Source organism: Pleurodeles waltl, chromosome 9 (assembly GCF_031143425.1).
Source record: "Pleurodeles waltl isolate 20211129_DDA chromosome 9, aPleWal1.hap1.20221129, whole genome shotgun sequence".
Taxonomy (NCBI): Eukaryota; Metazoa; Chordata; class Amphibia; order Caudata; family Salamandridae; genus Pleurodeles; species Pleurodeles waltl.
In genome coordinates this window covers 645,300,786-645,324,002 of record NC_090448.1, presented here as the reverse complement: position 1 = coordinate 645,324,002, position 23,217 = coordinate 645,300,786, and the positions used below count along the sequence as shown (strand labels likewise).

At 47.5% G+C, this 23,217-nt stretch overlaps 1 protein-coding gene across 2 annotated transcripts in view; it reads left to right on the top strand.

Annotated features, from left to right (window-relative positions):
* Positions 1-22,120, top strand: part of LOC138259801 (mucin-3A-like) — a 397,229-nt gene extending 375,109 nt beyond the window's left edge. The window contains exons 12-13 of one of the 2 annotated variants that reach the window (XM_069207692.1): positions 17,499-17,575; positions 19,096-22,120. In XM_069207692.1, the coding sequence (XP_069063793.1) occupies positions 17,499-17,575; positions 19,096-19,140 (122 nt within the window). In that variant the 3' untranslated portion in view covers positions 19,141-22,120. The remainder of the gene's footprint in view (positions 1-17,498; positions 17,576-19,095) is intronic. The other variant, XM_069207693.1, reaches the window with a different exon arrangement.
* Positions 22,121-23,217: the final 1,097 nt, after the last annotated feature.

Below are 23,217 nucleotides of genomic sequence, written 5' to 3'. Positions count from 1 at the left end.
GCATTTCTTTTTGTTTTCTGGCCCCAGATTATCTGCAGGACGGACACCCCTAGGGAGGCCATCTCTGTGACTAATCAAAATACCGAGATGGTTGAAAGAGGAGCCTCGGAGCTCCTTGGTTGAACTGTGTGATCATCGGAGGCCTGCTCCTACAGAAGCCGCTCAGTATTACCGTAATGATGGTGTTAGGAGCACAGGAGCTCCCGTGGTGAACTGGGTAGACTATGCTCCCCGTATAAACCCCCTGGATGATCTTGTATTTCCTCCAACATGTACATTTAGGTGGATGATAACAATGACTTGCCATTGGGAATGTTTCATTCTGGGCATTCATAATTATATTTTTGCATTCATGGCAATGTGTTTACAGGACACATTGACTGTGGAAATGCTCCTGATTCTTCATTTATGATGATGTCTTGGCACGTTTATTATGACATGTGGATGTTTGGAGACAATGAGAACCTGACTACTGCTTGTGTTGCAGAATAACCAGTAACCTTTATGTTTATCTGAATACTGCTGGCTTTTGCAGAGTGCTAGTAACCTGTGTGATGTTCTGACAACTACTGGTGTAGTAGGGTATTACTGATAAATGTTGTGTTTGGTCTAATGATGTGTTGTGCAATACTGTTTACTTTTATATAACTTGTTGTGTTTCCTTTGTCGTGTACTTACTGTGTCACAGGTGTTGTGTGTGTTGTGCAAATTCTTTATGCATTGCCTCTGGGTTAAGCCTGACTGCTAGTGCCAAGCTACCAAGGGAGTGAGCAGGGGTTATCTTGGGTGTGTAACTCCTTCGCCTTGACTAGAGTGGTGGGTTCTGCCTGTCATAGGTGCATACCCTAGCCAACCAGAAACCCCATTCATAACATTGGTGATCAGCGGTGAGGATAGGACTTGCACTTTCACAATACCATTGTGACTCATTGTTGCACCACAAATTGCACTTAGACCATTACATGTTTTGCTTCTCCTGATTTTCTGTCATTGGTCATTTTTCCTGTTTTCAGCTGTTACGTCTGGGTATTTTGTTGTGGCACTTGTGTTTAGTGTAGCTTGTCAAAAGGGGACTAACCTTTAACATAGAGGGCCTGTTGTGTTATACTCAGGAAGAATAACAGGGTTCTGTAGGGAGAGAGGACTACCAGAAAGTGGGGACCTCGTGAGATCTCTATATTTATTTGAAAGGTTTGTGACATATGCCCAGGGGGGGAGTGTTCAGAAGGGTACCCAGAGGATCCTGGCTGTAGTGAGGGTTCCCAATGGGAGGGCTCCAAGGCCTCATCCCTAGTGAGTGGTGAAGAGATTGACCAGGAAGGAGGGAATGACCAGGCTGGGACGCCAGGTGACCGGGAAGGTCCCACTGGGAGTCCCTTGCTAGGTCCAGTTTTAGGAGCAGTGCCACCTCCCTTGCCTTGTCGCCTGATGAACTCAGAGGTAGGTGGGAAGAGACGGACCAGAAGTTGTAGCTGGTGTGGCTGGCTGTGGAGGAGAGAAGGGCAGAGGTAGAGAAGACCTTAGTCCAGGAGAGGATGGAAGAGGCAGAGAGGGCTTTTGCCAGAGAGAGAGACTCACTGCTAAGCGCAGTCTGAAAGGTCTGGACTCACCGGCGCTGCAGGTGGAGTCCAGTGGTAGCAGCAATGTTGATTGTAGTGGCAGAGGCAATCCCCACATGCCCACAGATTTGGTACCTCGGTTTCAAAGGTGAAGGACATATGTTAGTGGTTGAGGGAATATGAGGAGGTCCTGGTAGTGCGCAGGATCTCTGACAAAGATTAAGGGACTGGCCTGGGGAGATATATTCCTGTGGAGGGGAGGGATTCCCTACTGGCACTGGAAGGGAGTGACTGGAAGGAGTATCCCCCTTTGGAGGAGGCACTGATGAGAAAATATGGCTTCACCCCTGAGGAATACAGATTGAGGTTCAGGGGCTGTAAGAAACTGTTCCACCAGTCTTGAGTGGGAGTTTGTGGAGAATTGCTCTGTGGCACTGGATGGATGGGTGAAGGGTAGCCCACCAGACAATTTTGAAGGGCTGTCTAATCTGATTGTCAGAAAGCACCTGCTTCGTTGTTGTTTTTCAGGGCTATGCCAACACCGGTTGAAGTGTGAACTCTATGACCCTAGGGAGCTTGCAAAGGAAGCAAACCTTCGGGTGAGTGTCAGACAGTCTGGAAAGGCATTTGGGGGTATCCCTGAGGGGAGTGGCTTAGGTATTTCTCAACCAGGCGAGGTGGGGAAGGCTTGCAGTGTCCCAGGGAGGTCCCAGTGTGGTGGGATGGATAAGGGATCCCATGTCCCGTCTCAGAGGAGAGGGAATAGGGGTGGGCTGACTCCCAGGATGCCCAAGATCCAGTCTCAGAGCTTAGAGGGTTCCATGAGGGAACACCGGGGGGCAGCCTACCCTGTACCGTAGGGCCATCTGCTGAGAGGGGTTCCATATTGTCAGGAGGACTTAGGCAGGCGGCTGATATCAGCGTTTCACCAGTCCTGGTGTCTGGTAAAACCACTCTGGAGTGGAGGAGGTGGGATGCCAGACAAAGGGTTGTGAGGGGGTTGCAGGAACCACCAGTGGAAAAGTTGGAGGGTCAAGGGCCAGCTCTGAGGTCAGAGCCCTCATGGATGACCTTGGTGATAGCATTTCTGGTCTGGGGGAATGCAGGTTCTGCCAGATGGGCAGGAGTCGGGAGACCGGTGCCAGGCAGACTATAGTGCAGCCCCTAGGGAAGGTGTTTCCCTTGTGGGGGGTAGGCATACTCCCCAGGAAGTCTTCTCTTGCCAGGCAGTGTTACAGTCTAAGGGTACAGAACCTAGGCTGGATGGTCAGATTCAGGGGTTATACTCTAACCTGATGGGGGGGTGGTTGGCCCAATCACCCCCTTGGTGTAACTTCTAGGGGTACCCTCAATGGTAGGGGGGTGCAGAACTCTGGAAGAAGGGGCTGGGGGGGGGAGAGACTCACCCCAGACCTGGGTTCAAATTAATGGTGCAAGACCTGCGTTGGGAGACCAGTTTCAGGGTGGTGACCCTGGGCCGGGAGGAGGATTGTGCAGGGCAGCTACTCCCAGCTCCCTGACAGTTCTGGATTCTGGTGGTACCACTCCTAGGAGAAGGTAGCGGGATCTAAGAAGGAGGGGTAGGGGAAGGATAGCCTTGCTCTTAACCCATGTGCAGCTTATGGGTGTGGACCCTAAGCTGGAGGACCAGTGGCAGGGTAGAACCCATGACCCGGTGGAAAGTGGAGTGGAGAGAGGGTGCTCTGCACCTGGGGCTACTGCCCCACACTCAGAGAGGTTACAAAGACCAGAGGACCCTGGATGGCATGGGGCCTGGCTCTGGATGCTGGCAGCTAGGGTGCCTGGGAAGCATTGACAGAGGGATCCAACTGGGATCAGATTGACGTAGAACTGGAACGTGCCCCTGCAATTGTGGGCCAGGGTCCATGTTCTATCGCCCTCAACCAGAGAAGCCCATCAAGGTATTGATTGGTCTACCCTGGCATTAGGCTGTGGGGGTTTTGTTGACCCTGGCCCTTTTTAGAGGGTCATCCCCAAACCTTTTGCCTTCCTCCTACTTTTTTTCTGACCTCTTGTTGTTGGCTCAAGGATTTTGAGCACTTTATCACTGCTGATCAGTGCTAAAGTGCATGTGCTTTCCCTTCTAAATGTAGTATGAATTGGCTTACACCTAATTAGCACATTTAATTTACCTGTAAGTCCATTGTATAGTGGTATCCCTATATCCAGGGCCTGTAAATTAAATGCTACTAGTGGGTCTGCAGCTCAGCTTGCACCATCCACAGAAGTAGCCGTTCGCACCTGTCTCAGGCATGCTACCGCAGAGCCGGCATGTGCAGTTTACTGCCGCAGGGACTTGGCACCTAAATTTACTTGCCAGGCCTGGAACTCTCCTTTTGCTACATATAAGTAACGGCTAAGTTAGGCCCTAGCAGCCCTCTGGGCAGGGTGCTGTGTGGGTAAGAGGAAGGGCATACACCTCGTTATGTGGCCTGTCCTGGTAGTGACAAACAGCCTATTTGGTTCCTCACTACTGTGAGTGCTGCTTTTCTCATCAGATTGCATTGGAAATACCCTAACATATGTCTAAGTGGTATTGTCTAATCTATGAGGGGTAGCATAGGCATGTTTGGTATGGTTGTAATGGTAGGGAGAAATGGTGCTTACTGGTGTAGGTGGATTTTTCATTACCATTATAGAAATGCCACTTTCTATAAAGTGGGCATTTCTTTGTGCTTATGACTCAAGTGTTTTGCAGCTTGACTCCTATCCATGTCTGGGGCAGAGTGACAGCTGGGATTTGTGCATACCTTTCAGACCGTGTTTACACAGGGAGGGTAGAGGTGTCATAAACTGCATCTGCATATTGAATGGTCTTCCTGGGCTGAGAGAAGGGGAGGTGGGGTACTCCTGCATTGATAAAGGCTGTGCCCTGGCCTCACACAAAGATCTTGTTTACCCCCTACTGATGTCTGGAGCCTGTGCTGGAGAAGAAAGGGGACACTCCTGGAACCGGTCAGTACTGGTTGGAACCCTTTCTCCCCCTTTTGTGGAGACTGCGCAAAATGAGTATAAGTACAGGGGGTCTTCTCACACATTTGGAGACACTAATGGACTACTGAACTGGCCAGACGATGCTGCTGGAAGGACTTGCCAGGAACTGCCTTTGGACTGATGCTGTTGTGCTGATCTATGACCTGCTGGGTCACTAAAAGGAACTACCACTGCCTGCAAACCTTTGTGCTGGCCTGATTGCTTGGGCCCTCCCACCCTGTGCCCCATTTGTTGTCTTCAGGGGCTGGGTGGCATGCCCTCTGTCCCCCTGCAGTTTTCTCATTTGCTCACAGCGCATAGGAGCACTTTTATTTTATGAATAAGCACATGGAGAGTGCTTGGTTTCTTTTACAGGCAGCATGGTATCAGCGCTTAGTGTTGTGGCTACTCTGAGGACTGGGAAAGTGCCCATGTGTCTTTCGTGCTGCGCCCCCCTTTCCCTGATGTGGAGAGGATGCGAGAAGCCGTAACACTAACCTCCCCCAAGCGTGCTTTGATTGGTACCCCCGGGGCACAGACAGGCACTTACTTCGGGCCGAGCTGCTGGAGAAGCATGCCTCTTCCTGAAGGGCTCAGAAAATGCTCCAGGAGGATGGCGCCTCCAGGAAAGATGCCGCTGAGTTAACAGCTGCTCCCGCCTGGAGGTGAGCGGCCTTCTGGTGCTGTGGCTAGCTTGGGGGGACCCCAAGAGGTCTTCTGGACGACGTGGGCAGTGTGGGTGCCTCCCCCAGTGGTGGCGCACCTTTGGGGGCATTTCTTTTTGTTTTCTGGCCCCAGATTATCTGCAGGACGGACACCCTTAGGGAGGCCATCTCTGTGACTAATCAAAATACCGAGATGGTTGAAAGAGGAGCCTCGGAGCTCCTTGGTTGAACTGTGTGATCATCGGAGGCCTGCTCCTACAGAAGCCGCTCAGTATTACCGTAATGATGGTGTTAGGAGCACAGGAGCTCCCGTGGTGAACTGGGTAGACCATGCTCCCCGTATAAACCCCCTGGATGATCTTGTATTTCCTCCGACATGTACATTTAGGTGGATGATAACAATGACTTGCCATTGGGAATGTTTCATTCTGGGCATTCATAATTATATTTTTGCATTCATGGCAATGTGTTTACAGGACACATTGACTGTGGAAATGCTCCTGATTCTTCATTTATGATGATGTCTTGGCACGTTTATTATGACATGTGGATGTTTGGAGACAATGAGAACCTGACTACTGCTTGTGTTGCAGAATAACCAGTAACCTTTATGTTTATCTGAATACTGCTGGCTTTTGCAGAGTGCTAGTAACCTGTGTGATGTTCTGACAACTACTGGTGTAGTAGGGTATTACTGATACATGTTGTGTTTGGTCTAATGATGTGTTGTGCAATACTGTTTACTTTTATATAACTTGTTGTGTTTCCTTTGTCGTGTACTTACTGTGTCACAGGTGTTGTGTGTGTTGTGCAAATTCTTTATGCATTGCCTCTGGGTTAAGCCTGACTGCTAGTGCCAAGCTACCAAGGGAGTGAGCAGGGGTTATCTTGGGTGTGTAACTCCTTCGCCTTGACTAGAGTGGTGGGTTCTGCCTGTCATAGGTGCATACCCTAGCCAACCAGAAACCCCATTCATAACATTGGTGATCAGCGGTGAGGATAGGACTTGCACTTTCACAATACCATTGTGACTCATTGTTGCACCACAAATTGCACTTAGACCATTACATGTTTTGCTTCTCCTGATTTTCTGTCATTGGTCATTTTTCCTGTTTTCAGCTGTTACGCCTGGGTATTTTGTTGTGGCACTTGTGTTTAGTGTAGCTTGTCAAAAGGGGACTAACCTTTAACATAGAGGGCCTGTTGTGTTATACTCAGGAAGAATAACAGGGTTCTGTAGGGAGAGAGGACTACCAGAAAGTGGGGACCTCGTGAGATCTCTATATTTATTTGAAAGGTTTGTGACATATGCCCGGGGGGGAGTGTTCAGAAGGGTACCCAGAGGATCCTGGCTGTAGTGAGGGTTCCCAATGGGAGGGCTCCAAGGCCTCATCCCTAGTGAGTGGTGAAGAGATTGACCAGGAAGGAGGGAATGACCAGGCTGGGACGCCAGGTGACCGGGAAGGTCCCACTGGGAGTCCCTTGCTAGGTCCAGTTTTAGGAGCAGTGCCACCTCCCTTGCCTTGTCGCCTGATGAACTCAGAGGTAGGTGGGAAGAGATGGACCAGAAGTTGTAGCTGGTGTGGCTGGCTGTGGAGGAGAGAAGGGCAGAGGTAGAGAAGACCTTAGTCCAGGAGAGGATGGAAGAGGCAGAGAGGGCTTTTGCCAGAGAGAGAGAGACTCACTGCTATGCGCAGTCTGAAAGGTCTGGACTCACCGGCGCTGCAGGTGGAGTCCAGTGGTGGCAGCAATGTTGAGTGTAGTGGCAGAGGCAATCCCCACATGCCCACAGATTTGGTACCTCGGTTTCAAAGGGGAAGGACATATGTTAGTGGTTGAGGGAATATGAGGAGGTCCTGGTAGTGCGCAGGATCTCTGACAAAGATTAAGGGACTGGCCTGGGGAGATATATTCCTGTGGAGGGGAGGGATTCCCTACTGGCACTGGAAGGGAGTGACTGGAAGGAGTATCCCCCTTTGGAGGAGGCACTGATGAGAAAATATGGCTTCACCCCTGAGGAATACAGATTGAGGTTCAGGGGCTGTAAGAAACTGTTCCACCAGTCTTGAGTGGGAGCTTGTGGAGAATTGCTCTGTGGCACTGGATGGATGGGTGAAGGGTAGCCCACCAGACAATTTTGAAGGGCTGTCTAATCTGATTGTCAGAAAGCACCTGCTTCGTTGTTGTTTTTCAGGGCTATGCCAACACCGGTTGAAGTGTGAACTCTATGACCCTAGGGAGCTTGCAAAGGAAGCAAACCTTCGGGTGAGTGTCAGACAGTCTGGAAAGGCATTTGGGGGTATCCCTGAGGGGAGTGGCTTAGGTATTTTTCAACCAGGCGAGGTGAGGAAGGCTTGCAGTGTCCCAGGGATGTCCCAGTGTAGTGGGATGGATAAGGGATCCCATGTCCCGTCTCAGAGGAGAGGGAATAGGGGTGGGCTGACTCCCAGGATGCCCAAGATCCAGTCTCAGAGCTTGGAGGGTTCCATGAGGGAACACCGGGGGGCAGACTACCCTGTACCGTAGGGCCATCTGCTGAGAGGGGTTTCATATTGTCAGGAGGACTTGGGCAGGCGGCTGATATCAGCGTTTCACCAGTCCTGGTGTCTGGTAAAACCACTCTGGAGTGGAGGAGGTGGGATGCCAGACAAAGGGTTGTGAGGGGGTTGCAGGAACCACCAGTGGAGAAGTTGGAGGGTCAAGGGCCAGCTCTGAGGTCAGAGCCCTCATGGATGACCTTGGTGATAGCATTTCTGGTCTGGGGGAATGCAGGTTCTGCCAGATGGGCAGGAGTCGGGAGACCGGTGCCAGGCTGACTATAGTGCAGCCCCTAGGGAAGGTGTTTCCCTTGTGGGGGGTAGGCATACTCCCCAGGAAGTCTTCTCTTGCCAGGCAGTGTTATAGTCTAAGGGTACAGAACCTAGGCTGGGTGGTCAGATTCAGGGGTTATACTCTAACCTGATGGAGGGGTGGTTGGCCCAATCACCCCCTTGGTGTAACTTCTAGGGGTACCCTCAATGGTAGGGGGGTGCAGAACTCTGGAAGATGGGGCTGGGGGAGGGGGAGAGACTCACCCCAGACCTGGGTTCAAATTAATGGTGCAGGACCTGCGTTGGGAGACCAGTTTCAGGGTGGTGACCCTGGGCCGGGAGGAGGATTGTGCAGTGCAGCTACTCCCAGCTCCCTGACAGTTCTGGATTCTGGTGGTACCACTCCTAGGAGAAGGTAGCGCGATCTAAGAAGGAGGGGTAGGGGAAGGATAGCCTTGCTCTTAACCCATGTGCAGCTTATGGGTGTGGACCCTAAGCTGGAGGACCAGTGGCAGGGTAGAACCCATGACCCGGTGGAAAGTGGAGTGGAGAGAGGGTTCTCTGCACCTGGGGCTACTGCCCCACACTCAGAGAGGTTACAAAGACCAGAGGCCCCTGGATGGCCTGGGGCCTGGCTCTGGTTGCTGGCAGCTAGGGTGCCTGGGAAGCATTGACAGAGGGATCCAACTGGGATCAGATTGACGTAGAACTGGAACGTGCCCCTGCAATTGTGGGCCAGGGTCCATGTTCTATCGCCCTCAACCAGAGAAGCCCATCAAGGTATTGATTGGTCTACCCTGGCATTAGGCTGTGGGGGTTTTGTTCACCCTGGCCCTTTTTAGAGGGTCATCCCCAAACCTTTTGCCTTCCTCCTACTTTTTTTCTGACCTCTTGTTGTTGGCTCAAGGATTTTGAGCACTTTATCACTGCTGATCAGTGCTAAAGTGCATGTGCTTTCCCTTCTAAATGTAGTATGATTGGCTTACACCTAATTAGCACATTTAATTTACCTGTAAGTCCATTGTATAGTGGTATCCCTATATCCAGGGCCTGTAAATTAAATGCTACTAGTGGGTCTGCAGCTCAGCTTGCACCATCCACAGAAGTAGCCGTTCGCACCTGTCTCATGCATGCTACCGCAGAGCCGGCATGTGCAGTTTACTGCCGCAGTGACTTGGCACCTAAATTTACTTGCCAGGCCTGGAACTCTCCTTTTGCTACATATAAGTCACCGCTAAGTTAGGCCCTAGCAGCCCTCTGGGCAGGGTGCTGTGTGGGTAAGAGGAAGGGCATACACCTCGTTATGTGGCCTGTCCTGGTAGTGACAAACAGCCTATTTGGTTCCTCACTACTGTGAGTGCTGCTTTTCTCATCAGATTGCATTGGAAATACCCTAACATATGTCTAAGTGGTATTGTCTAATCTATGAGGGGTAGCATAGGCATGTTTGGTATGGTTGTAATGGTAGGGAGAAATGGTGCTTACTGGTGTAGGTGGATTTTTCATTACCATTATAGAAATGCCACTTTCTATAAAGTGGGCATTTCTTTGTGCTTATGACTCAAGTGTTTTGCAGCTTGACTCCTATCCATGTCTGGGGCAGAGTGACAGCTGGGATTTGTGCATACCTTTCAGACAGTGTTTACACAGGGAGGGTAGAGGTGTCATAAACTGCATCTGCATATTGAATGGTCTTCCTGGGCTGAGAGAAGGGGAGGTGGGGTACTCCTGCATTGATAAAGGCTGTGCCCTGGCCTCACACAAAGATCTTGTTTACCCCCTACTGATGTCTGGAGCCTGTGCTGGAGAAGAAAGGGGACACTCCTGGAACCGGTCAGTACTGGTTGGAACCCTTTCTCCCCCTTTTGTGGAGACTGCGCAAAATGAGTATAAGTACAGGGGGTCTTCTCACACATTTGGAGACACTAATGGACTACTGAACTGGCCAGACGATGCTGCTGGAAGGACTTGCCAGGAACTGCCTTTGGACTGATGCTGTTGTGCTGATCTATGACCTGCTGGGTCACTAAAAGGAACTGCCACTGCCTGCAAACCTTTGTGCTGGCCTGATTGCTTGGGTTCTCCCACCCTGTGCCCCATTTGTTGTCTCCAGGGGCTGGGTGGCATGCCCTCTGTCCCCCTGCAGTTTTCTCATTTGCTCACAGCGCATAGGAGCACTTTTATTTTATGAATAAGCACATGGAGAGTGCTTGGTTTCTTTTACAGGCAGCATGGTATCAGCGCTTAGTGTTGTGGCTACTCTGAGGACTGGGAAAGTGCCCATGTGTCTTTCGTGCTGCGCCCCCCTTTCCCTGATGTGGAGAGGATGCGAGAAGCCGTAACACTAACCTCCCCCAAGCGTGCTTTGATTGGTACCCCTGGGGCACAGACAGGCACTTACTTCGGGCCGAGCTGCTGGAGAAGCGTGCCTCTTCCTGAAGGGCTCAGAAAATGCTCCAGGAGGATGGCGCCTCCAGGAAAGATGCCGCTGAGTTAACAGCTGCTCCCGCCTGGAGGTGAGCGGCCTTCTGGTGCTGTGGCTAGCTTGGGGGGACCCCAAGAGGTCTTCTGGATGACGTGGGCAGTGTGGGTGCCTCCCCCAGTGGTGGCGCACCTTTGGGGGCATTTCTTTTTGTTTTCTGGCCCCAGATTATCTGCAGGACGGACACCCTTAGGGAGGCCATCTCTGTGACTAATCAAAATACCGAGATGGTTGAAAGAGGAGCCTCGGAGCTCCTTGGTTGAACTGTGTGATCATCGGAGGCCTGCTCCTACAGAAGCCGCTCAGTATTACCGTAATGATGGTGTTAGGAGCACAGGAGCTCCCGTGGTGAACTGGGTAGACCATGCTCCCCGTATAAACCCCCTGGATGATCTTGTATTTCCTCCGACATGTACATTTAGGTGGATGATAACAATGACTTGCCATTGGGAATGTTTCATTCTGGGCATTCATAATTATATTTTTGCATTCATGGCAATGTGTTTACAGGACAAATTGACTGTGGTAATGCTCCTGATTCTTCATTTATGATGATGTCTTGGCACGTTTATTATGACATGTGGATGTTTGGAGACAATGAGAACCTGACTACTGCTTGTGTTGCAGAATAACCAGTAACCTTTATGTTTATCTGAATACTGCTGGCTTTTGCAGAGTGCTAGTAACCTGTGTGATGTTCTGACAACTACTGGTGTAGTAGGGTATTACTAATACATGTTGTGTTTGGTCTAATGATGTGTTGTGCAATACTGTTTACTTTTATATAACTTGTTGTGTTTCCTTTGTCGTGTACTTACTGTGTCACAGGTGTTGTGTATGTTGTGCAAATTCTTTATGCATTGCCTCTGGGTTAAGCCTGACTGCTAGTGCCAAGCTACCAAGGGAGTGAGCAGGGGTTATCTTGGGTGTGTAACTCCTTCGCCTTGAATAGAGTGGTGGGTTCTGCCTGTCATAGGTGCATACCCTAGCCAACCAGAAACCCCATTCATAACATTGGTGATCAGCGGTGAGGATAGGACTTGCACTTTCACAATACCATTGTGACTCATTGTTGCACCACAAATTGCACTTAGACCATTACATGTTTTGCTTCTCCTGATTTTCTGTCATTGGTCATTTTTCCTGTTTTCAGCTGTTACGCCTGGGTATTTTGTTGTGGCACTTGTGTTTAGTGTAGCTTGTCAAAAGGGGACTAACCTTTAACATAGAGGGCCTGTTGTGTTATACTCAGGAAGAATAACAGGGTTCTGTAGGGAGAGAGGACTACCAGAAAGTGGGGACCTCGTGAGATCTCTATATTTATTTGAAAGGTTTGTGACATATGCCCAGGGGGGGAGTGTTCAGAAGGGTACCCAGAGGATCCTGGCTGTAGTGAGGGTTCCCAATGGGAGGGCTCCAAGGCCTCATCCCTAGTGAGTGGTGAAGAGATTGACCAGGAAGGAGGGAATGACCAGGCTGGGATGCCAGGTGACCGGGAAGGTCCCACTGGGAGTCCCTTGCTAGGTCCAGTTTTAGGAGCAGTGCCACCTCCCTTGCCTTGTCGCCTGATGAACTCAGAGGTAGGTGGGAAGAGACGGACCAGAAATTGTAGCTGGTGTGGCTGGCTGTGGAGGAGAGAAGGGCAGAGGTAGAGAAGACCTTAGTCCAGGAGAGGATGGAAGAGGCAGAGAGGGCTTTTGCCAGAGAGAGAGAGACTCACTGCTATGCGCAGTCTGAAAGGTCTGGACTCACCGGCGCTGCAGGTGGAGTCCAGTGGTGGCAGCAATGTTGAGTGTAGTGGCAGAGGCAATCCCCACATGCCCACAGATTTGGTACCTCGGTTTCAAAGGGGAAGGACATATGTTAGTGGTTGAGGGAATATGAGGAGGTCCTGGTAGTGCGCAGGATCCCTGACAAAGATTAAGGGACTGGCCTGGGGAGATATATTCCTGTGGAGGGGAGGGATTCCCTACTGGCACTGGAAGGGAGTGACTGGAAGGAGTATCCCCCTTTGGAGGAGGCACTGATGAGAAAATATGGCTTCACCCCTGAGGAATACAGATTGAGGTTCAGGGGCTGTAAGAAACTGTTCCACCAGTCTTGAGTGGGAGTTTGTGGACAATTGCTCTGTGGCACTGGATGGATGGGTGAAGGGTAGCCCACCAGACAATTTTGAAGGGCTGTCTAATCTGATTGTCAGAAAGCACCTGCTTCGTTGTTGTTTTTCAGGGCTATGCCAACACCGGTTGAAGTGTGAACTCTATGACCCTAGGGAGCTTGCAAAGGAAGCAAACCTTCGGGTGAGTGTCAGACAGTCTGGAAAGGCATTTGGGGGTATCCCTGAGGGGAGTGGCTTAGGTATTTCTCAACCAGGTGAGGTGGGGAAGGCTTGCAGTGTCCGAGGGAGGTCCCAGTGTAGTGGGATGGATAAGGGATCCCATGTCCCGTCTCAGAGGAGAGGGAATAGGGGTGGGCTGACTCCCAGGATGCCCAAGATCCAGTCTCAGAGCTTGGAGGGTTCCTTGAGGGAACACTGGGGGGCAGCCTACCCTGTACCGTAGGGCCATCTGCTGAGAGGGGTTTCATATTGTCAGGAGGACTTGGGCAGGCGGCTGATATCAGCGTTTCACCAGTCCTGGTGTCTGGTAAAACCACTCTGGAGTGGAGGAGGTGGGATGCCAGACAAAGGGTTGTGAGGGGGTTGCAGGAACCACCAGTGGAGAAGTTGGAGGGTCAAGGGCCAGCTCTGAAGTCAGAGCCCTCATGGATGACCTTGGTGATAGCATTTCTGGTCTGGGGGAATGCAGGTTCTGCCAGATGGGCAGGAGTCGGGAGACCGGTGCCAGGCAGACTATAGTGCAGCCCCTAGGGAAGGTGTTTCCCTTGTGGGGGGTAGTCATACTCCCCAGGAAGTCTTCTCTTGCCAGGCAGTGTTACAGTCTAAGGGTACAGAACCTAGGCTGGATGGTCAGATTCAGGGGTTATACTCTAACCTGATGGGGGGGTGGTTGGCCCAATCACCCCCTTGGTGTAACTTCTAGGGGTACCCTCAATGGTAGGGGGGTGCAGAACTCTGGAAGATGGGGCTGGGGGAGGGGGAGAGACTCACCCCAGACCTGGGTTCAAATTAATGGTGCAGGACCTGCGTTGGGAGACCAGTTTCAGGGTGGTGACCCTGGGCCGGGAGGAGGATTGTGCAGTGCAGCTACTCCCAGCTCCCTGACAGTTCTGGATTCTGGTGGTACCACTCCTAGGAGAAGGTAGCGCGATCTAAGAAGGAGGGGTAGGGGAAGGATAGCCTTGCTCTTAACCCATGTGCAGCTTATGGGTGTGGACCCTAAGCTGGAGGACCAGTGGCAGGGTAGAACCCATGACCCGGTGGAAAGTGGAGTGGAGAGAGGGTGCTCTGCACCTGGGGCTACTGCCCCACACTCAGAGAGGTTACAAAGACCAGAGGCCCCTGGATGGCCTGGGGCCTGGCTCTGGTTGCTGGCAGCTAGGGTGCCTGGGAAGCATTGACAGAGGGATCCAACTGGGATCAGATTGACGTAGAACTGGAACGTGCCCCTGCAATTGTGGGCCAGGGTCCATGTTCTATCGCCCTCAACCAGAGAAGCCCATCAAGGTATTGATTGGTCTACCCTGGCATTAGGCTGTGGGGGTTTTGTTCACCCTGGCCCTTTTTAGAGGGTCATCCCCAAACCTTTTGCCTTCCTCCTACTTTTTTTCTGACCTCTTGTTGTTGGCTCAAGGATTTTGAGCACTTTATCACTGCTGATCAGTGCTAAAGTGCATGTGCTTTCCCTTCTAAATGTAGTATGATTGGCTTACACCTAATTAGCACATTTAATTTACCTGTAAGTCCATTGTATAGTGGTATCCCTATATCCAAGGCCTGTAAATTAAATGCTACTATTGGGTCTGCAGCTCATCTTGCACCATCCACAGAAGTAGCCGTTCGCACCTGTCTCAGGCATGCTACCGCAGAGCCGGCATGTGCAGTTTACTGCCGCAGGGACTTGGCACCTAAATTTACTTGCCAGGCCTGGAACTCTCCTTTTGCTACATATAAGTCACCGCTAAGTTAGGCCCTAGCAGCCCTCTGGGCAGGGTGCTGTGTGGGTAAGAGGAAGGACATACACCTCGTTATGTGGCCTGTCCTGGTAGTGACAAACAGCCTATTTGGTTCCTCACTACTGTGAGTGCTGCTTTTCTCATCAGATTGCATTGGAAATACCCTAACATATGTCTAAGTGGTATTGTCTAATCTATGAGGGGTAGCATAGGCATGTTTGGTATGGTTGTAATGGTAGGGAGAAATGGTGCTTACTGGTGTAGGTGGATTTTTCATTACCATTATAGAAATGCCACTTTCTATAAAGTGGGCATTTCTTTGTGCTTATGACTCGAGTGTTTTGCAGCTTGACTCCTATCCATGTCTGGGGCAGAGTGACAGCTGGGATTTGTGCATACCTTTCAGACAGTGTTTACACAGGGAGGGTAGAGGTGTCATAAACTGCATCTGCATATTGAATGGTCTTCCTGGGCTGAGAGAAGGGGAGGTGGGGTACTCCTGCATTGATAAAGGCTGTGCCCTGGCCGCACACAAAGATCTTGTTTACCCCCTACTGATGTCTGGAGCCTGTGCTGGAGAAGAAAGGGGACACTCCTGGAACCGGTCAGTACTGGTTGGAACCCTTTCTCCCCCTTTTGTGGAGACTGCGCAAAATGAGTATAAGTACAGGGGGTCTTCTCACACATTTGGAGACACTAATGGACTACTGAACTGGCCAGACGATGCTGCTGGAAGGACTTGCCAGGAACTGCCTTTGGACTGATGCTGTTGTGCTGATCTATCACCTGCTGGGTCACTAAAAGGAACTGCCACTGCCTGCAAACCTTTGTGCTGGCCTGATTGCTTGGGCCCTCCCACCCTGTGCCCCATTTGTTGTCTCCAGGGGCTGGGTGGCATGCCCTCTGTCCCCCTGCAGTTTTCTCATTTGCTCACAGCGCATAGGAGCACTTTTATTTTATGAATAAGCACATGGAGAGTGCTTGGTTTCTTTTACAGGCAGCATGGTATCAGCGCTTAGTGTTGTGGCTACTCTGAGGACTGGGAAAGTGCCCATGTGTCTTTTGTGCTGCACCCCCCTTTCCCTGATGTGGAGAGGATGCAAGAAGCCGTAACACTAACCTCCCCCAAGCGTGCTTTGATTGGTACCCCCGGGGCACAGACAGGCACTTACTTCGGGCCGAGCTGCTGGAGAAGCGTGCCTCTTCCTGAAGGGCTCAGAAAATGCTCCAGGAGGATGGCGCCTCCAGGAAAGATGCCGCTGAGTTAACAGCTGCTCCCGCCTGGAGGTGAGCGGCCTTCTGGTGCTGTGCCTAGCTTGGAGGGACCCCAAGAGGTCTTCTGGACGACGTGGGCAGTGTGGGTGCCTCCCCCAGTGGCGGTGCACCTTTGGAAGCATTTCTTTTTATTTTCTGGCCCCAGATTGTCCTCTGGACCTACACCTCGAGGGAGGCCGTCCCCGCGACTAAGCAGAATACCACATTGGCTGAAAGAGGAGCATTGGAACTCCTTGGTTGAATTGGGTGCTCATCGGAGGCCCACTCCTGATGAAGCCGCCCAGCATTACCGTAATGGTGATGTGAGGAGCGCAGGAGCTCCTGTGGTGAACGGGGTGGACTGTGCTCTCCTGTATAAACCCCCTGGATGATCATGTGTTTCCTTCAACATGAACATTTTGTTGGTGATAAAGATGACTTGTCATTGTGAATGTTTCATTCTGGGCGCATTCATAATGATATTTTGGCATTCATGACAAAGTGTTTATAGGACACATGTACTATGGAAATGCTCCTGATTATTCATTTATGATGATGTCTTGACACATTTATTATGACATGTGGATGTTTGGTGACAATGACAACCTGACTACTACTTGTGTTGCAGAATGACCAGTAACCTTTATGTTTATCTGACTACTGCTAGCTTTTGCAGAGTACTAGTAACTTGTGTGATGTTCTGACAACTGATGGTGTAGCAGGGTATTACTGATACATGTTTTGTTTGGTCTAATGATGTTTTGTTCAATAAAGTTTATTTTTTTATAACTTGTTGTTGTGTTTTCCTTTGTGATGTACTTACTGTGTAACGGGTTTTGTGTGTGTTGTGCAAACACTTTACACATTGCCTCTGGGATAAGCCTTACTGCTCATGCCAAGCTACCAAGGGAGAGAGCAGTGGTTATCTCTATGTGTGTAACTCCCTCACCCCAATTAGAGTGGTGGGTTCTGCCTGGCTTAGGTCAACCAGAAACCCAATTTTTAACAGGAAGGTAGTATTTTAGCAGTGTAGTTTTGTGGCTATATCAGTTTTGGGTTGACAACAGCACACAATGTCCCGTTTAACCGTTCGGCCAAAGATAGCAAATTAGGCTTTACCAAGTTAGCTCATTGTATTATGTTCTTGGCTATGCTTTAAAACTTGCCTTTTGCTATGTGGTCTTATTTGCCTCTGTAATTAATTGATCATTTTGTGGTAAACAAATTGTTTTTATTTAAATTTGAACTTGTTTTAAGTCCCCATTAAGTGTTCAAGTATATATTTATTCCTGCACTTGTTGCAATGTTTATCAACCTGGTAACTAACATGTGTGCAAAAGTATATTCCTGTCATTACATTTCAGCTGGTCAAACCAGCTGGATTGTAAAGAAGGTAAAGTGCTTCTTAAATGTGGGGAAAAGTGAACTTTGGTGAGTAAGCACCACATCTACTGTTTCATGCCCCATTTTAAGAGTAAAAGTTGTGGCATATGAAAATAATTGCACCAATAAATTCAGGGCATATCTGTATTAGTTTTTTCAGGTGTGATATCCAGGCAACTCATAGTAAGGCCCATGATGTTTAACCAGTAATGAAAGGATGTTCTTGTTTGTGTCTCACCCTTCAATGTGATGAATTTCATCCTGCTTCTTTCCTCAGGTCCACAAGGCAATATCCATCCTACCAAAATCCCTGGCATCAAAGTTTACTTGGAAAAGTTGGACACATCAATAAAGGTAGACTTTTTGGAGTTACCAGTTTACTGACTGAATCCTATCTCTGCTCTCTTACTCTCAAGCCCAGAGCCTGTCCCGCTCATAGATGTTCTCAACCACCTGGTCCCCACCTCCAACTTCCAATGATCTCAACACTTATATTTACTACCTGCTCAAAGCGCCACTTCCCCCAGCTGGCCCAGAGCCTACCCTTCTTCTAGGTGCTCTTAACTCCTCTTCCCTCCGACCCACAGTGATCCTCCACTCCCATTTACCAATGGCATAATGCATGTGGTAAATGCCAACAAAATATTTCCCAATATTCAGCTTGGAATAGAGATCCATTTATGGCTTTTGACCCGGTTTTACCAGATCTGCTTGTTATTTCCCACTCCCTGCAGCATAAATTGTAACAGTTGGATTTAGATTACGGGTGTATCAGGAAGAAATCCTTACACTTAAATCGAGGAAACTTGCAAAAGGGCTCATATGCAGCCTAACCCCACAATTGCAGGTTCTACAGTTTTTTAAACAATGTTTTTGTGCTCCGCTGCTTATGTCAGCTGAGGTGAAATGCAAACAGGGCACCTTAACAGTCGTTACACTTGGCAAAGGCCCTAATTGTGAGATAAAGTTCTTGGTCCTTAATAAGACTCTTCAGAGTATTTTATGACATTGTTAAAAGCAAATTAGGTATGTTACATTCAAGTTGAAAGAGCAGTCCCTACTTTTTTCTGAATCTGTCCTTCCTTCTTTCAATCACAAGCTTTAGATATCGCATATACTATCTTGTACAACAGTTCTGCACACACAGAAAAAGAGCAAAAAACAGGCAGGGAATTGGAGGTGGGTGGTAATTATGAGTTACTTCAATCTTCAAACATTCAAGCATTAAGTTCCGCTCAATGTTCTTCCAGAAAACAACTCAAATGACATGCAGATTGCGGTGTTAGTAGCTTAAATTGCTTCCTAAGAGTGTAAATACATGGTCAATTTTTCCAGGTTCTGTATTCACTCATAAGTCAACAGTAGCGATACTGCCTCGCAGAAGTAAACCATGTGAATTGTGTACACTGTTTGGGTTTCGACTAGTTAATTTATCCTAGGAGGACTTCTATCTGGGTATCCAGAAATTAAGCCCTATCAAAATGAACCCTGTCTTTGATCATAATATACCTGGATATACTTAAATCTGCTAATCTTTCTAATAGTTATTTGCTTTATGTCTCCCTCATTGTCAGCTGATCCTTCACAAAAAGTGTCCCTACAGGTCTATAATAAACAATGCTGATGAAGTTAAGTTACCTTGGTATTTACACCTACATTATCTCTAACCTTGAACTCTCTTGTGTTGCTGAAATATGAGTCATTTTATCTAGTGTAATCAAAGACCTCATCAGTTGGCAAAGAGGCTATGATGTGAAGAGTAACCTTCAGTCTCAAAAGGGTTTGGGGCAACTGTTTCCTTGTTTGCCTACTGGATTGTGAAAGCAATGCTCAAGGAAATAGTATCCTAATATTTTATGTTACCTCTCCAACAGATGGCGATTAAGAGGCCACAGGTGGTAAAAAGCAACTATGCCTAAGCTGGAAACAACTTGTCTTCGTGGCTACACCTCTTTGCAGCAAATGATGTTGAGCAGTTAAGCACATATATTGCAGTGCTTCATATCTAATGACCATGTTGAAAGCACCAATCCTCTGCCATGAAATCCCTTACACTGAACAATGGGCCACCATTTACAGTGATTCCAATTGCTGCCAACAACGTGTCCAATTAATTCAAAAAGGTACCAAAATTAAAACTCACATTACATGCTGAAAGGTTTTGCAAGATCACTTTCTATCAACAAGACTTCTCTGTTTCCTCATGAGTGAATACCTATTGAAGCCAGTGCAACTTACTATTGAAGGATTAAAAACACACAGTCTAGAATAACCAGAATAGTGGAAACAATCAAGTATCTATATCACTAAAAGTCAGTTCTCATCAGGCCAATCCAGATCGACTCTGACATGGAGAAGAGGTACAAGTTCAAAGACATTCGATTAGTTCACCTACAGCAATCCAGCGCTACACTTGCCCTTTTTGGCAAGGAGGAACCACACAATGTTTATTATGATGCAAAGATGTCATTCTATCCATTTGGGTTATAGGCATTATCCAAATTCTTGACCGGAATTCCCTTTCATGTTCTTAGTGTTAGAAAAGCCTGTCTCCATATATCTACAAACGGAAAGCCATTGTCTTCATCAGTGTTTCCAGTTAAGGTTTACACCCCACATGAAACGAAGATTTCCCTGGTCACTAAGGGAGGAAACCTGGCCCAGCCCTGTGCAAGGACATCTTGTCTTTTCTACTCATCTTGCTTTTTATTATTAGCAACATTTGGTATCAGTAATAAAGGGGGTATTGCTGAGATGTAACATGTTGATCTCCTAATTTATAATATTTTGTACATGCCAGATGCTCTGTTAAACCTTGATAATTTCGGCTTCCTTACAGTTCAACGATGCTTATAGATGGACCTTTCACCATGTGATTCAAAGACACTCCTACTGCCATTTTACTGATTACACTGATTTATAGCTGTCATTTTTTGTTGAAACATTGTATATAAGAATCCAATCATTGTTAAATGTTGTATTGCTTTCAAATTCATCACCAGTTCACACTATATTGTGATACATTATAATTGTTTTTTAAATTCTTTATGCTCAACTTTAGTAAAGTAGTAATTGATAGAATCTGCAGAAGTTATGCTTTTTTTTTCTTAAAGAAGATTCCGACAGATATCCACAACGGGCCCAGACGCCACATATGCTTCATATATTTCGTCAATTACGCGAATCTATCCAATCTAAAACATTTGGGGCCAGATTTATACTTTTTGATGCTAAACTGCGCTAACGCAGTTTAGCGTCAAAAAGTATACCTCCTGCTAGCGCCATTCCAAGATGCCGGCCGGGTGTCATATTTATGGAATGGTGCAATCCGGCTCAAAGGGTGGGCTAACGTCATAGAAAATGATGTTAGCCGGGTGGGGGTGGCGGTATGGGAATAGTGGGTTTAGTGTTAAAAAATGACGTTAGGCTGGTTAGAGTAAAAAAAGATTACTCATTTCTTGATGCTAAACATACCATACCACGTGACTCCTGTCTTATAAAAGACAGGAGTCATGCCCACTACCCCAATGGGCTGCCCAGGGGACTCTTGCCATTGCACCCAGTGCCATGTATGGGGGCCCATTTCAGGGGCCCCAATGGCACTTTAATATAAATTCAAAAATGCTTACCTCTACTTACCTGGGATGGATACCCCATCCTCCGCTGTGTCTCTGGTGTGGGTGGTGTGGGTGTCCCTGGGGCGGGCACCTGTGCGCTTATTCCATGGTGTTCCAACATGGAAATAGGCCCAAAGGTCCCCTAATGCCTGCCCTGACCCAGGCGTTAAATTATGGCACTAAGCAAGCTTAGCGCCATTATTTGGGCCTGCCTCCCTCTCGTGCACAATTTTTGCACTGGAGTATAAATAAGGCGCTAGGGCTTTTGAGTCATTTTTTGCCCAGGAATGCCTACCTTGCATCTCATTGACGCAAGGTAGTTTTACCTCAGGCAAAAAATTACTTTAACTCCAATATTTTGGTTCTAGACATGTCTAGCGCCAAAATATAAATATGGAGTTAAGTGTGCACAGAATTAGCGTAAAACAAATTGACGCTAATTCATCACAAACAGAGTATAAATATGCCCCCTAGTGGGTGAGTATGGCAATGAATCATCATTTTCTCTTTCCACATCCTCAATACAGTTGGCTAAGTCAAACCATGCCACAAGGAACCATTTGGGCAGCTGGAATGAGAGCTTGAATAGAGTCTCAACTCTCTTCGTTTCGTGAACTAATTAAGCACTTGCTTGTGCTTTGTGTACTTGTGTATTAAAACATATATCAATTGGACTGTGCCAGAATAGCATCTCTACGGTACTATTTTATTTTACACAATTCAGTGTACAAATGGTTTATGCATTTTTGTGTTTACCCCGCTTGTCATAGAAAGTTTTGTTGTCAGATTTTGCTAAATGGTTCCAAAACATTAATCAGTTAAACTGAACGTTTCTTTAGGGAAGCGCCTAGAATATGTGAAAATGTCATGAAAAACATAAAAGTGTAAAATGTCATTAAAATAAAAAAAAATGGAAATAACTTACACTTCTGACCCACAGGAATTTAATCTGGGTAGCATCTCATTCTATATTGCTTTCGCTGATCTGTGCTGTTATACCAACCATGTGTAAATTAGCCCTTGTAGCACTTCCAAAAACAGAATTCTAGCTCGAACCAGAATCATTAGCTCGGACATTTACATCTGGTATCTTTTGTCATCACGCAAAATACAAAAATAAATGTACTGCTAAATGCTTCTGGCACTGCAAAGCCAAAGGTGCAGTCAGTCATTCTAGATATAAAATAATAAATCCTGCCATTCGTCAATTGTTTATCATAGTCAGGGCAGGGGAGTGAAGTGGCAAATAGAGACTTGTTTAAAAGATATACAGCTTGTGCTACTTCCGCATTACTGCAAATAGAATGTATAAAGACACATATTGTTTTGTACTGTAATACTATGCTGGTATCCTGTCATTTCACTATTCCACTACCGCCCAAAACACTGTTACACGGAACTAGCAAACTACATCTTACTGTGAGAAAGTAACGCAGCTGAAGATATTAATATTAGAAGCCTCAATAAAGATCGCAGTTATAGTTGATCAGGTATCAGATCTGTAGCTCACAGGTTACAAACAGAAGATTTAACAAGTATGTTAACTATTGGGGACCTCTTTGTAGGCTGTGTGGCTATCCTACAGCAGAAAATACGTGTAATATCCTGACGTCTTCAACATTCAACCTATACTATACCCTCAAGGCGGAGTGTCTGCTGACTACACACCAGTACAACAAATGCATGTACATGTCAATATTTATGATTCATTTAAATGTGTAAAACATTTTCTGTTCACTTTACATTAATGCTGTCTTGTTCTAGTGATTTCCTTCAGTTACACATATACTACGAGCTTTTAGATGCCATTTCCTCCTCTCCTTCAGTATTTCCAACAATTTGTAATAGTATATAATGTTTTTTCTGCCTTCAATTTTTCCACCTACTGTATTTCAAACGTATTTACTGTGTGTAAAATCCACACGAGGAAGCACTAGTTATAAAACCGCATGTGAAGAAATCAAATGCAGATGACCTGCAATCGGGCTGAGCAGCATAACTGAATGAAACCATGCTTTAGTTTAACTCCACCTGACCTGTAATCAGGGTCAATATAGGTAAAGGAATTTAGAATATAAATGTGTAAACCAAGCCGGATTAAAGAGTGAAACATTTAATAAACAGATTGTAAAAAATGGGTGAAAACGGATGAGGGCATGGCAAGGTGTTAAAGAAAAAGTTACTGCTCCATAAAAAAACTAACATAGGGGCATATTTATACTCCATTTGCGCTGAATTTGTGTCATTGTTTTTTACGCAAATTCAGCGAAAAACTAACTCCATGATTATATTTTGGCGTTAGACACGCCTAACGTAAAAATATTGGAATTTGCACCATTTTTTAGATGCATGAACCTATCTTGTGCGAATGAGATGCAA